Consider the following 16696-nt stretch of genomic DNA (forward strand, 5'->3'; position numbering starts at 1 on the left):
TACTCTCTAGGGTTTCCACTTGGGATTTTCCTCAAAAGGAGCACACACCCAATAGGATCTAGATTGTCCCATTCATACTATTCCAGAGGAGCCCTTGGGCAAGGGTATAAGTTTGAGAGCTTCCTTAAAAGAATCCTGTCGGGGCGCCTGGGTGGCTCAGTCGGTTGAGCGTCCGACTTTGGCTCAGGTCACGATCTTGCGGTCCGTGAGTTCGAGCCCCGCGTCAGGCTCTGGGCTGATGGCTCAGAGCCTGGAGCCTGCTTCCGATTCTGTGTCTCCCTCTCTCTCTGCCCCTCCCCCGTTCATGCTCTGTCTCTCTCTGTCTCAAAAATAAATAAATGTTAAAAAAAAAATTTTTTTTTAAATAAATAAAATAAAAAAAAAGAATCCTGTCATTTGCCCAGTCCCTTCCTCAGTAGCTGCATGAACATCCTACATCCTCTTCCACCTCCTGCTCAGATTCTGGAACCAGCTGCTGCTGCACGCTGCACCTCTGTTGCAGCCACCACCATCCTATTGTGGCTGCTTTAGTAAGTGACTTTCCAGCTTCTGGAATGCCCTTCTGTCACTCTGTGAGTTCTCCACTCTTCCTGATCTTGTCTTTTCCCATCCTGAACTTTTCAGGCTCAGCCTAGGGGCTGAAAGATCATCCTACTCCCCTCTAGTTGGCCTCTGCCCAGACCAGTTTAACATCCAGATCTCTCTCATCTTTTGTCCTCCTTCTCCATGCCCTCCCAACCCAAAGAAGCAATTAGAAGAAAAAACATGAACGGCAAACTTGTGATTTTGTCATCACCACCATCCTACTCTCAAAAACAAACAACAACAACAACAACAAAAAAAACCCAAAATTTTTGTCTGCTATGATTGAGTACCTAGAACTACCAGGTGGATGAAGACAAAATTCAACCTATGCTCACTGGGCCCTTCCTTTGGAATTCTAAGACTGTACTTGGGAGCATCAGGGTCCTGGGCCTGGTTATTTGCACAAATATGCCCCCTGCTGGAGTAATGGCACTTACCTTCTCAGAAGTCCTTAATTTCTAGCCTACCTCTAGTGCCTTCTGCTATATATGAAACTCAATCCACACTGATCCACCCTCTCTTCTTCCTTTTCCCATCCCATCTTCACCTCCAGGCATTGCTTTCCCATGGAAATATCATCGTTTCCTCCAGAGAGGTAGGACATGATGGCAAAAGCTCGGAGGGACTTTCCACTCCTCTTGGTTCTGAAATTGTGGCCTTGATTGGGAAGTATGGAGCAGGAGATGGAAAAGGGGAGTATCTGGATGGAGAATGCAGGCAGTGAGAACCAAGGGGAATGGTGGAGGTGGCTAAATTGGAGTGGGACAGAACTGGTTAAAGAAGAGCAAAAGACTAGGGGGTGAAGGGTAAAGGATGAAAAATAGGGCAGGAATGGAGAAAGAGATCAGGAATCAGGAGATCAGGGTTAGAAAAGATGGAAGAGAATTAGGATTTAGGAATAAAACCAGAAGAGATGACAGCAACAGAAGATTTGGAGCTTAAGTTTATTCTTGTGCACAAACCAAAGTACTGTGACTCACACCCAATATGCAAAGGAAGCGATCAATCCAGATCAAGCAGCAAACGTGATTGACTGGTGGTGGTCATGGTGAAAAGGGAGTCCATACCCATCTAGGATCAGAGATCAGGACCAGAAGCTGGAAAGGAACAAAAGCTAGGGTTCGGGGGATGGGGTAGGACTGAAAAGAGGTTTTGGCTCTGGGTATTTCCTTGTCCTTTCCCAGGTCATCATGACAAGTTGCAGAAGGCAGAAGGCCAGACTCAAAGGAAGTAGCACAGACACCACGTATTCCTCCAACACTCAGTACACACTCTCACATCCCCCTACCATCATCCATCTTCACTCTGACAAATGCATTCTTCTCTCTCAAATTTTTCCCCAATCCCCCTCTTGTACACAGTGAGTTTCTTGAAACCCACCTCTACTGTCTCTCTTTCCCTCCCCATGCTCCTCTCTGTGGCTCAATTAATTTCATTCATTCTGCTCTGCTCCTGGTTTCTGCGTCACTTCTCACACCATGGCACTTTTCTCCCTCCTTTCTGTCTTAGGTGCATGAGGCAATGAAGCCAATGATTTTTTTTCATTCTCAGAAGAAATTCTTTGTCTTTCTTTTCCACTTCCTGGATCCTTATAGCTTAGTATGGGTCTCTTAAGTTGCTCTTAAATCCTGATGAATAGAATTCGGTTTTTTTTTCAAGTTTTTTATTTATTTAAGTAATCTCTACACCCAATGTGGGGCTCAAACTCATGACTCTGAGATCAAGAGTTGCTTGCTACTCCAACTGAGCCAGCCAGGCACCCCCTGATGAATAGAATTCTTAATTCTATTCCTGGTCTAGCTGGTATAACTCAGCCCTTACAAACTGCTCTGGCCCTTCAAGTCTTCTCATAATCTGTGAGTTTCACAAGATGCTGTACCCCTGCTACAGACACTGATCTTTGAGTCCAGTCCATCTTTCTCCCCACTATCTGGCTATCTGACCATTCTTTCATCAATACAGGGGGAAGACCCAGATTTGGTCTTTATTTAGACCTCTCCTCTTACTCTTGCCTCAGACATAAGAACACATCTGTGCTCACACACATTTGCACATACACAAATGTACACATACATGCCTAGATATATGCCAGCCAAGCTTAGAAAATGAGAGGGAGGAGTAGAGAGCGATTTAGTGCAGGGATCAATTTAGTCCTTTTGAAGCCTGCCTGATGGTAAGCTTGCTTGAGGTCTCACTGGTAACTTCTCTGTGTGCTTCTCATTGAATGTTAAAATGAGGCTCACAGAGAAAAGCACAAATGTAGAGAAAGAGACCAGTGGAGGAGTGTGGGTTGAGAGACTGAGATAAAGACAAAGACCCACAAAAGGAGCTACAGAGACAAAGGGAAGCACAGATAACAAAGCAGAGATAGTAGGTTGGAAAGCAGCAGGGAGGTTGGGAGCCAGGAGGATGGGATACCAACTCCAAAACTATCTCTGGCAGGAGGGAATTTAGCCTCCGGATGCCTGAGAGAGGCCATGGGATAGGTTGGAGAAGCAACTTTATGAACAGGATGTTCCACCTCTCCTTGGTCCTGGGAGCTGTACCCCACTCAGTGGTGGCCTGCCCCTGGCCTCCACACATGAGCCTGCAATCCAGTTCTGGTGGCTGAGAACCGAGGCCTGGCTACCTGGAAGCCACAGGAGCTAGGGGAAGTTCCAAGACCCCTGGGAGACTCTGGAGGAGGGCCTGGGCTAAGAACAGGGGCTGAGGCCAGCTCTGACCTCCAGATGGGCTCATCCAATGTAGTGGCTGCTCGTGGGGCAAGAACAGTGGGGGCCAGGGGTTCTGCAGTGGGCTGGGGTGCTGGAGTGGAAAATCGGCGGATCTCCTGGACTCGGGCAGTTTTGGGGGGCCCTGAAGAGGCGGGGCCAGGAGTCTGGGGAACCTCATCAAAACAGAACATGGCAGTTTTAAGTTGGTAGGGCTGGTGCCGCATGAAATCCAGAGCCTTGATACCCTGCTTAGGGGTTGCCCGAGGACCCTGGGATTGGGCCTTATTAGGGAGAGTTCGAGCACCCTGGGGGAAAAAGGGTGATAGCAGTGGGTTGTAAGCAATAGGAGGTGGGGCACGGATGTTGGGTGAATATTTCCAGGAAGAGGGCAGTGATGGTGTAGGGGAAGGGCTTCTGGGCCTAGGGCCAGGGCTAAAGCCAGGACTAGGTGTAGCTTCTACCACATACCTGTCTGCTCGGCTCTGCCGCTTGGCAAACAGCTCCCCACCCCTGCCCTGAAGCCTTGCGGGTTCAGGGATTCCAGCCGAATGGGCTGACCCATTCACTAGCCCATCAAGGAACCCACGAGAAGGGGGCTTAGGAGCCACTGGAGGTGGAGTCTTAGGAGTCATTGGGGGCGGCGTCTTGGCAGCCATTGGAGGAGCGGTTTTAGGCGTCACGTGAGACAGAGCCTTGTAACTCCTGCCCCCTGGTGGCTGCATGAAATTGCAGGCTTCAGCTCCAAGGCTCAGAGCATCTTCCTCTGGACCAGATTCCGCTCCCCCGGCTCGGGGTTTTTCATCCAGGTTCTGCACCAACGACAAGAGCTCGGGGTTGGGCGAGTTCTTCGTCTCCTCGTTTCCCGACCGGAACATCTGCTTCCGGGTCCCCCGTCGCCGGGCCTCCTGGAGGATGCCAGTGCGGGCAGCTGGCACGGAAATGCGCTGCTCCCGAGCGCTGGGTGGCTCAGGCGCCCCGGGGCCTGGGGCGGGAGCCTCTGGACGCGCAGCTGGTCTCAGAGGTCCCGATAGGAAGATAGAAGCGGTGGAGGTCATGGCAGCGGCACTAGGGGGAGCGGGGGGCTCCGAGGCTCCGCTTGGCGTTACGGGACGGTTGGGGGCTGGGATGTACAGGGAACTTGTAGCTGTCACGGGGCCTGAGGTGCGTGGAGTGCTGGGGGAACCGGAGGCCGGCACGTGGCTGGGCAGAGGGGTGGGCCCCTGAGAGGACAGGAAGGGCGGTGCGACGGGGCTGAGACCTCCCAGGCTTTCATTCACCCTCTTGGGGGCTAGGGGTCGAAAAATAACCGAGGTGGTACCTGGCCGCTGCCCTTGTAAGCCTGGAGTAAAGGGCCTAGCTGACCGGTTAAAGATGTTTGGAGCCGGGGTTGGAGCTCCACTGCCTGGGAAGAAGGGGGTGGGGCTGGCTACAGGGGCTGGGGAAGGACTGGATGCGAGTATAGCTGCTTCCGGAGGAGCACTCTGGGCCCGAGGTGGTGATTGCAGGCCCTGCCCATTGAGCACGGCTGCTGGACCATCCCGTGCCAGCTCCTGGGTGCTGGAGGCTGTGCGCTGGCGCTGCTGTTCAAAGAGCTGGACCCCTCTGCCGGAGGCCTCACTCAGCTGCCCTCCCAGCCCCCGGCCCTGGCCCTCTCCTGCAGCTGAGCCTGGCCTGGCCAGCTCCATGTCCAGATAGGGGCTGTCCCAGTCGCACTGGTTGGTGAGGCTGCGGGCGTCGGAGAAGGCCTCTTCGTCCAGCTCCGACTCGCTGGTTGGAGGAACCCCGTCTTCTTCCTCAGCACCTGTCCCAGCCGCAGCCCCAAAGCTCACTAGGGTGTACTTCTTGGCTCTCTGCCGTCGTTTCTTAAACATAAGCACCCCCTTGGAGTGGGGGTTGGGGGCTGCAGTTAGAAGGGATGCGATCGTGCGGCATTTGGTCTTAGCCTCCTTCACACTCTTCTCTTGGAGGCTCTCTGCCCGTTGGAGTTCTGAGGAAGCCAGGAGGGAAAATGGTCAGTGAAAGTCTTCTAGTCCTATTCCCCACACCCCAGCCAGTTTCCTCAGCCCTCCCACCTACTCTCTTTTCACTGGCCTGATCTACAATGTCTTTTGTCTGTGGCAAAGTCCTCTGACTTGGGGGCAGAGTGGTAGGTGAAAGGTGAAACCAAGGACAGTTGAAGGGAAGGCAGATTCTGGTTGGCTGTCCTCACACCGCTCTGACCACATCTCTCCTATCCTCTCTCCCCTCTACTCTGCTTCTATTTTCCTGGAGATGAGCTCTTACCCACCCCCCACCCCCACATTCTTCCCCTGCCTCCCACCATTCCTGGCTGGCAATGGAGGTGAGGGACAGTCACTTCCCATGGCAGCCAGGGAGATGAGGCAGGTCCCAGGAAGAGACAAAATGAGAAGGGACACTTCCTTCTACTACAGAGACCATGTTAGGGGGCTTCTCAGAAACTTAGGGACTTATCTCCTCTTCTTACCCCTACCCCTATGGTAGGGACACAAAGGACCCTTAGGAACAAGGATCTTCATTCACATTTCCACCTCCATTATGTAGTCCACATCATACACATTCATAGAAATAACCACCACACATTTCAGCAAGAATGTGGGTCTAGTGAAGGCCAGCTATGGGCATATTTTCTCATATGTACTCTTCTCTCTCATTCGTATATACCCCAGCTTATGTATACCCTAGTTCACATAAACATATGTAAATACACATGAACCCACACAAAAGCACAGTCACTCAAATACATTCACACACATGCATATTCCTTCTTCACAGAGCTCCCCCTGCAGAGACCCTGTTACTAGTAGTTTGGACAAAATTTTAGAGCTGATATTGGCCTTCCAACCACCAGGGCACTATTCTGTGCCTCACACCCCTGATACTCACAGCCAGGGATAGCCTCACATCTGAGATGCAGGAAAAGCCAGAGTGCTGCTCACCAAGGCAACCCTCCAAATCTTTAGGATACCTCGAGGTCATCCGCTAAATATATCCTCCCCCCACCACCACCACCCAACTGTGGTGGGAGTGGGGTGGGCTTCTTTGGGGGTCAGCCTTGTAGGTAGAGAGCTCAGGCAGTCACTAAGAGGCAGGCACACAAGGACTATGTACTAAGGGCAACCTGGGCAGGGCTTCCTATGCCATGTGGGGCCCAGGAGGTGGGGCCAGGAAATGGGAGAGGATGCCCTGCTGCTACGACCCTGCCTTGGACACAGATACACTCTGATCCATGATCCCCAGTTCCTCCTGAAAAATTCTTGAAATTCCATCCGCTTTCCACTCAAGATACCAAGCTTCTTTCTAATTAGGGCTTTCATTCCACCCATCCCAACGTTTATACCACAGAATAGCACTGTGCATGAGAGATAGGCACTGGAACCAGAGTTCAGTTCAGGTTTTTGGTTCTTGGGAGAGTTACTTCATTTCACTGAAGTTCAGTTTCCTCATCTGTAAATGAGCATGATAATGGCTATCTCATAGGATTGCTATGAGGATTAAGTGAGATAGTGTAGGTAAATTTAGCATTTAATGGCAGCCCTAAGGCCCACTGTGAGTAACCATTACTATTAAAGCCTTCTTGACACCAGCTACACATGTATACAGACACTTTTGTGTTCACACATATATCCTCCCATGGACTCCCATATACATGCCTTCATGTATTTATAGATTACTCATACTTCTTTCTTTCACACACATTCCCTCCCCATGAGTTTTCTAAAACTCATGTGGTCACAAACCCCTTTGACATGTAGCCATAGCATCAGCCCATTCTGAGAAAGGGGCAGTGAAACTCTCCTGAGAAGAGAAGAAAGAAGTCAAAAAGGAGGAAGGAATAAGGAATAAGACCTTTCCCAAAGACACCCCTTCCTAAGCTGTTGATGTATTCCCTTCCAGTCTAGATCCCAGAACTCTCTTGGCTATGGGAGGGTAGTACCTGCGTAGAATGGGTCCTGGAGCTCAGGAGTTGGGTCTGGGGCTTTGTTGTAGCTGGCTTGGCTGAAGGGCTCTTGGCTGATGGGCTCAAAGTTCTCCATGCTGAGAAATGCAGTGTTGGCTGGAGCAGGACCAGCTTGAGCCACCCCCCACGCCTTTTAAAGCCCCTTTGTCTTGTCCCTAGAGCTGGCAGCTGAATGAGCTCACTGTGCTATTTTTTGAGCCTGGCCCCCTCCCTCCCTTCTCTCTGCTGCCCCACAAGCCCCGGTGTGATGGACATGGACACCTGCCTACCCTTCCCCCAACCCCACCCCACTGGACAATGAGGTCTGCTTGGCTAAAAATATCTTGAGCCACTAACTGCAGTCTAACCCAGCATGATAGGAAGGGAGGGGTGCTAAAATGAGAATTGGGGATAAGCATGGGATCCTGGGCATGCATCTGGAATTTCTTTGTGGGATATTGGACATTCTCAGGGATGTCAGTCTCTATTTTATCAATGTCCTTAGCCTCTGTCCCAGACTGAGGCACACAAAGTTCTATGGACCAGGAATCAGAACGGTAGAGGGAAGAAATGAGAGATGAGAACTAGAGGGGTAATCCTAGATTTTCAAGGTGACAACAAAGGTCTCTGGGGTAGAGGCACGGGACAGGGAAAAAGCTCACCCTTAGACCTTGTTCTGTAGCTCACATCAAAAATAGCAAAGAGCTTGAGATAAGTGGAACAGGCTTTTTCTGCCCAGGCCCACATTCTTGCCTGAGATAAGGAGTCGAAGATCCCTCCCTCTGCCACTTCCTAGGGATCTCATGACTATCCCATAGTCTCCCAGTCCCAGGAATCCTAACTGAATTTACAAATGTCAAAGGTGGCTCTGATGTTATGCCTGGAGTTAACACTGAAAAGCTCCTGCCCTGCTTCCAGATACTCCCCTGCATCATGTCTTCACTCTGCCCTCACCCTGTCTGCCTGACACTTAGCAAAATCATAGCAACAACAACAACAACAACAACAACAACAACAACAAGCAAACCCTTTGTTGATTTCATGTCCCTTTCCAGCTTCCCTACTTTGTTCCTGGGTTGGGTTGAACCACCTGCACATTTTGCCACACTGGTTCGAACAGTAAAAATAATGGGGACTATGAGAATAATTATTTTTCCCTCCTACTCATCACTCTTCTCCACTTGTCCCCAAGCCTATATCCAAAAGAAGCATAAAGCATGGTTACGGAGGGGTAGATTTAGGGTTCAGATTGAAGGATTCTGGCTAGGGAAAAAGGGTTCAGGCACTCACTGGCTTGCTTGGCCTTCTGGGTGTAGGTGGTAGTGAGGTCTTCTGCCACTGGGTGGGGAACAGGCCCCACCATAGGGATAAGATGAGGGCCAGGCCTGAGGGGGCCGTGGGGCAACAGCAGGGCCTCAGCTGGGGGTGGCTGAAGGGCTGCCCCATCCTCCCAAGATGGGGAGCTCACACGGCTGTCACCATGACTGGGAGGGCCAGCTACGGCAGGCGCTGGCTCTGCAGGGCTGTCAGATAGGTAGACCTCATCAGGTAGGGCTCCTGGAGGGGAGGGCCTTGTGGGGCCTCTGCGGCGGGGTCGGCGGGGTTTCTCCTGGGTGGCAGGTCCATCAGCATCACTGTCTGTCTCTCCGTAGTAAGCCTCACTGTCAGGGGGTGAGAGGAGGCTCCCAGGTTGAAGAGGCTGGGGAACTGGAGCGCCAGGAGGCTCAGGACTCAGTGGAGATAAGGGTGACAACACTTGAAGCTCACCTGGGGATGGAGACCGCACAGGCCCCTCATCCTCTACCCTGGATGGAAAGAGGACAGTACTTAAGAACTGGGCTGGATAACTGACAGCTAGAGAGATCTAGAGGGGATGGGAGAAGGAAGGAAAGGAGGAGAGAGGTGACTGGCCTATAGGTTGAACGAGTGGGCTGGGAAGAGTGGGGATATGAAGACAAACTGGGAGGCATATGTGCTTGAAGGGCTGTAAGTGGACAGGGGCTTAGAGGGAGATGTGATGACGAGGAGACAGGCAAGGGGTTGAAGTAGGCCTACACACTCAAATACCTGCTCGACACCCCCATCCCTTAATTGCAGATACACTGGAGCCCTCTGGGAGGCATATACAAACATTTATACTCCAGCCCAGACTTACAAGAAGTGGGTACTTAATAGTAGCTGAAGCCAGGGCAGTGAGACACAAAGCTGGGATAGACATTGGAAACCCTGGACTAGGGGGATGAGGGTGGGCTGAGGTGAGAGGGTTCCATACCGCCGCACAGTGAGAACAAGCTGATTCCCTGAGGCATCAATGAGGCTCATGGCACTGGCATGAGAGAGGCTGGTACAGGAGACCCCATTGATGGCCAAAAGCTGGTCCCTCTCTCGGAGTCCTGCTCTGCCAGCCTGGCTCCGTCTTCGGATCTGAGAAGGTGTTGGGAGGAGAGATAGCAGATGAGGGAGGGCTCCAAGTGGGAATAGAATGAAAGGAATCAGGATAGGAAGGACCTATGTGTGGAGGGGATGTATTTTGCAGGGTAAGAAATGGGAGGGGTATGGAGCTATAGTTGAGGAAGCCTATCAAGAGGGAAGAAGGTGCAGACTGGAGGGAGTAATACATCATATTACTCCATCAAAGAGGCTGGGGGCAAACTACAGAGGGGAGGTACTGGGAATGGCAGTTGTATCACCTAAAGATTTCCCTCCAAGGGCAATATCTTTACTAGCCAGTAGTTCTCTTCTAGGCCTTGGAATCTCAGGGGCCATTACCTACACGGTCAAGATTTTAGAACAGTGTTCCAGATTGGAGGGAGTCCAGCAGATTCTGGGAGAATGTGGTTGTGTATATGTGTGCCATGCGTGCACACACATGTACATATGTGAAAATAATAATACTAGTAATAATGGCTATCATTTATTGAGTGCTTGCTAAATGTTAGGTATGGTGCCAAGCACTCCACATGTGTTATTGCATTTAATCCTTAGAATGAAGTAGGTACGTTATTACCCACATTTTATGGTTGAGAAAACTAAGCCTGTGAGGTGAAACCAAACAGATAACAGCTTCATCTGACAGGCCAGATCATGCCATAATCCTCCTAGCACCTAAAAAGTCTTGCATAGGAAGAGAAAGGGTCTGGTGAAGGGAAAGAGGGGCAGTGAGGGCCTGGGCAGGGCAGGGTAGGGCAGGGCAGGGCAGGGCAGGGTAGGGTAGGGCTGGGTAAGACAGCCTCAGCTCGTCACATATCAATTTAAAGAAAAATTAGAACCTTCCCTATATTCCTGGAATTTGGAGTAGAGGCACAGACTCAGGAGAGCAAAGACTGGATGGTCAGAACAGGACCTCTGCTACTATGGTGCCTCAGGAACTTTCTTTTTTTCTGCTCCCAGAAACCAGGAATTCTTTTCTAGTAGCCCCCTACAAGAAACTTGTGCTCAGACACTACTCCTCCCACCAGATGAGCATGCTTCCCTGCCCACCTGCCCACCTGCCCACCCCCACTCCTCTTCTTCACAGCCTCCCACTTCTCCCCTAAAGGCCACCACACGACTCTTCCCACATTCCCCTGGGTTCCCCTTTCCCTGAAACCTCAATAATAGGGGCTCTCCCTTACCTTGGACACCTGTAAAGGTTTCCTCTGCTCGGCCCCCCCCTGAAGTCGGAAGCCCCAGGGGGCTCCCCCTGACAATGTGACCAGCACCTCCTCCTCAGCACCCATCGCTCAGCTTGGCCTATGGCCCTCGGAGTTTGGACAGTGTCCCAGGGAGAGAAGTCGAGGCGCTGGTACCCCGTCCGGCCTGTCTGTATGGCTGTCCTGCTCCTGCTGCCCCAGGCCTTCCCCCCCACACCACACACCACAGGCAGGCAACTTGGCCCTGGGATCAGTACAGTCCAGCACACGTGTCCTGTCAATCGGAGCTGTGCTCAAAATAGTTGCCGGCTGTACTCCCATCCCTCCCCCAGCTGTATTACTCCCAAAGCTAATTATAGTCAAAACTTATGCCTTCACCTTTCCCCAGTTCTCCTGCATGAGCCTTTTACTCAGGACTCAGAGTACTAGCTCTAACTAATATATACACTTTCGGGGACTGTGCCTTCCCTAATAGGATCACGGACTAATCCCAACTGCTTTCCTCCAAAGCTCATTTTCAAGTGGCAGCAGCAGCGTGGGCTTCAGTTCCATGGCGAGAAATGGCTGGGCTTGTTCCACAATTTCACAAGATCCCCAGAAGAGCGCCTCCTTCATCTTGCTGTATGAATTTACCTGTTAATCAAAATGGAGATCCATATCCCGTTGCAGTGCTGAGGGCAATGTAGCTTTTTAAAAGTAAAACTACTGGTTTCCTAAAATAACAGGCAGCATATAGGATTAGATGATTGTATAATGAAATAATCTATTAACGTATATATATATAATGATTCCCAGGCCTCAGCTTTAGGAATTCAGATTTTATTGGTCTGGTACCTAGTATTGTCATTTTATTTTTTTCCCCACTTTCAGCAACGGTTGCAATTGTCCATTTTGTGATTCCCTGTTCATTTAGCCCCTGAATTTTTGGGACTTGCCAAAACTTGGAAATAACTGTCTTGTCTAGTGTAAGCCAAAATATACTTAAAAAAATTTTTTTAATGTTTATTTTTGACAGAGAGAGAGAGAAAGAGAGACAGAGCATGAGTGGGGGAGGGGCAGAGAGAGGGAGACACAGAATCCGAAGCAGGCTCCAGGATCTGAGCTGTCAGCAGAGTCTGATGCGGCGCTCGAACCTACCGACCATGAGATCATGACCTGAGCCGAAGTCAGACGCTCAACCGACGGAGCCACCCAGGCGCCCCTAAATATACTGTTTAAATAAACAATCAGGCAAGAATGTTTAGACAGCAAGAGTTTTACAGAACAAAATACAATGCTTATGCCATACCTTTATTTTATGTAAACCAGTACTACAAAACACTAAGATGGTCTAATAATGGGTTCTGAATGCTCTATGTCTATGCTTTTCCATTTCTTTTCTTTTCTTTTCTTTTTTTCTTTTCTTTTCTTTTCTTTTCTTTTCTTTTCTTTTCTTTTCTTTTCTTTTCTTCCCTCTCTCCTTCCCTCTCTTTCTTCTTTTTTTCCTTTGGTGTAGCCAAGCAGATCCAGACTCTGACTAATGTCTGGGAGGCAGACACAGAGGCTTTGCCAACCTTCCTACTCCAGGCTCATGCTTCCGGGGTATCTGGTTCTTTTTATAATCCCTCTTGGGGAGGAACGATTGGTAGTGTAATACTGAGTCATAACTCCAATGCCTCACTCAGGGCAGGCTCTCTATTCTTTAATAGCAATGTTAAACAGGTATACTTTGGGAACACAATTAAAAAAATTTTTTTAATGTTTATTTATTTTTGAGAGAGAGAGACAGAGTGTGAGCGGGGGAGGGTCAGAGAGAGACGGAGATACAGAATCCAAAGCAGGCTCCAGGCTCCGAGCTGTCAGCACAGAACCTGACACGGGACGTAAGTCACAAAGCACAATATCACGACCTAACCCGAAGTCGGCTGCCCAACTGACTGAGCCACTCAGGTACCCCTGGGGACACATTTTTTTTTTTTTTTACAGCATCTTTGCAAGGATAAATGTTCCATTTTTGCAATATTATTAAATATATCTTGGGCCTGAAAGAATCTTACTGGCATTTTTATTGGTATTGTGAACTTTACAGATTAACATAGGGAGAATTGACATATTTTTGATGCTAGGTTTTGCTACCCACTGGAATATTAGTTCCTAACTGGCAAGGATTTCTCTGTTGTGTTCAATTTTGTATCTCCAAAACCTGGAACAATGCCTGGCATATAGTAAGTGCTTGGTTTTTATTGAATGAATGAATGGAATGCCTTTAGACTTGTTTTGATCTTATATTCCTCAGAAGTGTTTTAAAGTTTCTTTGTATAAATTCTATACATTTTACTCTTTTTTAAAAAATGTTTAATTTATTTTTTTGGTTTATTTTTATTCTAGTATAGTTAACATACAGTTTTATAATAATTTCAGGTGTACAATATAGTGATTCAGCAATTCTATACATTACTCAGTGCTCATCATTTCATCTATTTCACCTATTCCTCCACCCACCTCCCTTCTGACAACAATTATTTTGTTCTCTATATTTATTTTTGAGAGAGGGAGAGACAGAGCACGAGCAGGGGAGGGGGCAGAGAGCGAGGGGGAGACACAGAATCCGAAGCAGGCTCCAGGCTCTGAGCTGTCAGCACAGAGCCCAACGCGGGGCTGAACTCACGAACCATGAGATCATGACCTGAGCCAAAGTCCGACGACGCTCAACCGACTGAGCCATCCAGGTGCCCCCAGTTTGTTCTCTATATTTAAGAGTCTGTGTTCTTGTTTGACTTTTTGTTCTGTTCATTTATTTTGCTTCTTTTTTTAAAAAAGTTTTTATTTATTTATTTTGAAAAGAGCAGGGGAAGAGCAGAGAGAGTGAGGAAGACAATCCCAAGCAGGCTCTGTGCTATTAGTGCTGAGCCCATTGTGTGGCTCAGTCTCACAAACTGTGAGAGCATGACCTGAGCTGAAATCAAGAGTCAGACTCTGAACCCACTGAGCCACCCAGACGCCCCTGTTTCGCTTCTTAAATTCCACATATGAGTAAGATCATATGGTATTTGTCCTTCCCTGATTGACTTACTTCATTTAGCATTATACCCTCTAGATCCATCCATGTTGTTGCATCTAGTATTGCCATTTTATTTTTTATTTTACTTTTAATGTTTATTTATTTTTGAGAGAGAGAGCGTGCGAGTAGAGGGGCAGAGAGAGAGGTGGACAGAGGATCCGAAATGGGCTCTGCACTGAGATTAGAGAGCCCAGTGTGGGACCCCAACTCACAAACTGTTGAGATCATGACCTGAGCTGAAGTTGGATGCTCAACCAACTGAGCCACCCGAGTGCCCCTAGTATTGCCATTTTAAAAAGCACCACAGATGATTCTTAATGTGCAGTGCTGGGCAACATAGAGGAATTCTAATTTCTGCCCATCTCTCCACTTCCTTCATATAGAATTAATCCTTCCTTCCTTTGGCAACATATGTACCTTGTTCATATATTTTTTTAACTGCATTCCTCAGCCAATATTGTAGTTTGTTTATATGCCTGTCTTCCTCATAGACTGTGAGAAATTTGAAAGGACTGTGTGCAACAGTCCGTCAACAGTCCAGAGAGCAATGCCTGATGTGAAGGGTGCTCAATGAATGTTGGCTAAATTAAATAACGTCTTACAGTGCACAGGTGGTCATGGAAAGATGGACAGATAGTGTGCATAAACATGCCAACACATGTTAATAATAAAATCTCTACTTATTTTTAGGTTTCCATCGTATGAATGTACTCTAAGAGATCTTTTTGTTATAAATCATAACATTACGGTGGTGTAAGAATAGTTATCAAAGGCTACAGAGTTTCCTGGAATAGCTGTTCTACTCACGTGCTAAATGCGGTTTGCCCTGGTGTATGATGTAGTCATAGAAAACACTGGGATTTAGTGTCTAAAATGGACTTGGAATCTTGTTTCACCATTTATTAGTTGTGTGATCTCAGGCAGATACTTGACCTCATCAGTAAAAAGAGTATCTAAAATATCCTTTCACTCACTATTCAAATACACTTATTGAGTGCTAGCTACAAATCAGCCATTGTGCTATACCAGTGGCTTTCAATTAACCTTGAGTGCACATTAGAATCATCTGGAAAAAAATTTTTTTAAAGATTTTATGTTTAAGTAATCTCTACACCCAATGTGGGGCTTGAATTTACAATCCCAAGATGAAGACTTGCATGCTTTACCGACTGAGCTAGCCAGGTGCCCCTCACCTGGAAAAAATTTAAAGCTACTGGTTCCCTAAAATAAGACAGTAGGATTAATGATTGTATATGAAATGACCTACATTTATTTACTTATTTATTTATGATCTATATATAGTAATTCCCAGGCCTCAGCCTTAGGGATTATGATTTTATTGCTTTGACACCTAGTATTGACATTTTATTTATTTAAAAAAAATTTTTTTTAACGTTTATTTATTTTTGAGACAGAGAGAGACAGAGCACGAACGGGGGAGGGTCAGAGAGAGAGAGGGAGACACAGAATCTGAAACAGGCTCCAGGCTCTGAGCAGTCAGCACAGAGCCCGACGCGGGGCTTGAACTCACATACCGCGAGATCATGACCTGAGCCGAAGTCGGACGCTTAACCGACTGAGCCACCCAGGCGCCCCAGTATTGACATTTTAAAAAGCACCAGATGATTCTAATGTGCAGCCAATTGAGAAACAAGAGTGGGGACACAGAAACCAGTATAATGCAACACATCAGCCTCTATCCTCAAGAAACTATGGATTTAGACTTTACCACATACTAGGAGTGCAACCTTTTTTTTTTAAGTTTAATTATTTTGAGAGAAAGAGAGAGAGAGAGCGTGAACAGGGGAGGTGCAGAGAGAAAGAGAATGCCAAGTAGGCTCTGCACTGTCAGCACAGAGCCCCATGTGGGGCTTAAACTCACGAATCATGAGATCATGACCTGAGCCAAAATCAAGAGTCAGATGCTTAGCCAACTGAGACACCCTGGTGCCCCTGGGAGTGCAACTTTAAGCAAGACAGAAGATACCTCCTTTCCTATGTTGGTATGAGAGTTGGTGTCAGAGGATAAATTTTGTGAAAACACTTAGTAGAGGGCACAGCCTAAGACAAGGTGCTCAACACATGTTAACAGAATTTGGCAAATGACTAATCTAGATTAGTAAGTCTCAATCTTCAGTGTGCTATGGAGTCATTTGGAGGGCCTATTAAGCCATGGCTCACTGGGTCTCACCTCCAAAATTTGATTCTGTATGTCTAAGGCAAGTCTGATATTTGTGTTTCTAACAGGTTTCCAAGTGATACTGATACTGTTGATCTCAGGATCACACTTGGAGAACCACTGACCTCAACTTCTGAGGACAAAAACAACCTTCCTGTTTATTAAAGCATGCTCAATGCCTAATATAGCTTCCAGCACAGACTATAAGTGCATTTTTTTTCAATGAATGAACCACTCCCTGCTTCAGAATAGCTGTTATTTACTGTCAACAAGAGAGCAAGAACTTTTGTTCACTATGTAGTCCCAGAACCAAGAACATGGCTTAGTACACAGCAGTGCTAAAAAAAAAAAAAAAAAAAAAAAAAAAAAAAAAAAATTAAACGAACTATTATTGAAAGGATTAAGTGAGGCCACATATATTTTTTAAAACCCTACAAGTAGGGATGCCTGGGTGACTCTTGATATAGGCTCAGGTCATGATCTCGCCTTCATGAGTTTGAGCCCCGCTTCCGGCTCTGTGCTGACAGTGTGGAGTCTGCTTGTGATTCTCTCTCCCTCTGCCCCTCTCCCACTCTCTCTCAAAATAAA

The 16696-nt window shown here is 47.9% G+C and overlaps 1 protein-coding gene across 2 annotated transcripts; it reads right to left on the bottom strand.

Annotated features, from left to right (window-relative positions):
• Positions 1-1510: 1510 nt before the first annotated feature.
• SYNPO2L (synaptopodin 2 like) lies at positions 1511-11119 on the bottom strand. Of its 2 annotated transcripts, XM_019444560.2 has the most exons (4): positions 10872-11119; positions 9530-9681; positions 8548-9062; positions 1511-5286 (listed from the first exon to the last, which is right to left on the bottom strand). In XM_019444560.2, exons 1-4 carry the CDS (start codon positions 10974-10976, stop codon positions 3137-3139), a joined length of 2922 nt encoding a protein of 973 aa, XP_019300105.1. In that variant the 5' UTR covers positions 10977-11119; the 3' UTR covers positions 1511-3136. The 2 variants fall into 2 exon arrangements, with proteins under 2 accessions (XP_019300105.1, XP_053765548.1); XM_053909573.1 differs by lacking the exons at positions 8548-9062; positions 9530-9681; positions 10872-11119 and adding an exon at positions 7255-7450.
• Between the last annotated feature and the right edge of the window lie 5577 nt (positions 11120-16696).

This window comes from Panthera pardus, unplaced genomic scaffold, assembly GCF_024362965.1.
Source record: "Panthera pardus isolate Hobbes unplaced genomic scaffold, ASM2436296v1 HiC_scaffold_22, whole genome shotgun sequence".
NCBI classification, from domain to species: Eukaryota; Metazoa; Chordata; class Mammalia; order Carnivora; family Felidae; genus Panthera; species Panthera pardus.

What these genes read in the sequence shown, in the direction of transcription:
- SYNPO2L (XM_019444560.2), bottom strand. Translation starts at nt 10,976, where the DNA reads ATGGGTGCTGAGGAGGAGGTGCTGGTCACATTGTCAGGGGGAGCCCCC. An exon ending in AACCTTTACAGGTGTCCAAG is followed by an intron (nt 9,682 to 10,871) that starts GTAAGGGAGAGC and finishes ACACCTTCTCAG; the next exon opens with ATCCGAAGACGGAGCCAGGC. An exon ending in CTTGTTCTCACTGTGCGGCG is followed by an intron (nt 9,063 to 9,529) that starts GTATGGAACCCT and finishes CTTTCCATCCAG; the next exon opens with GGTAGAGGATGAGGGGCCTG.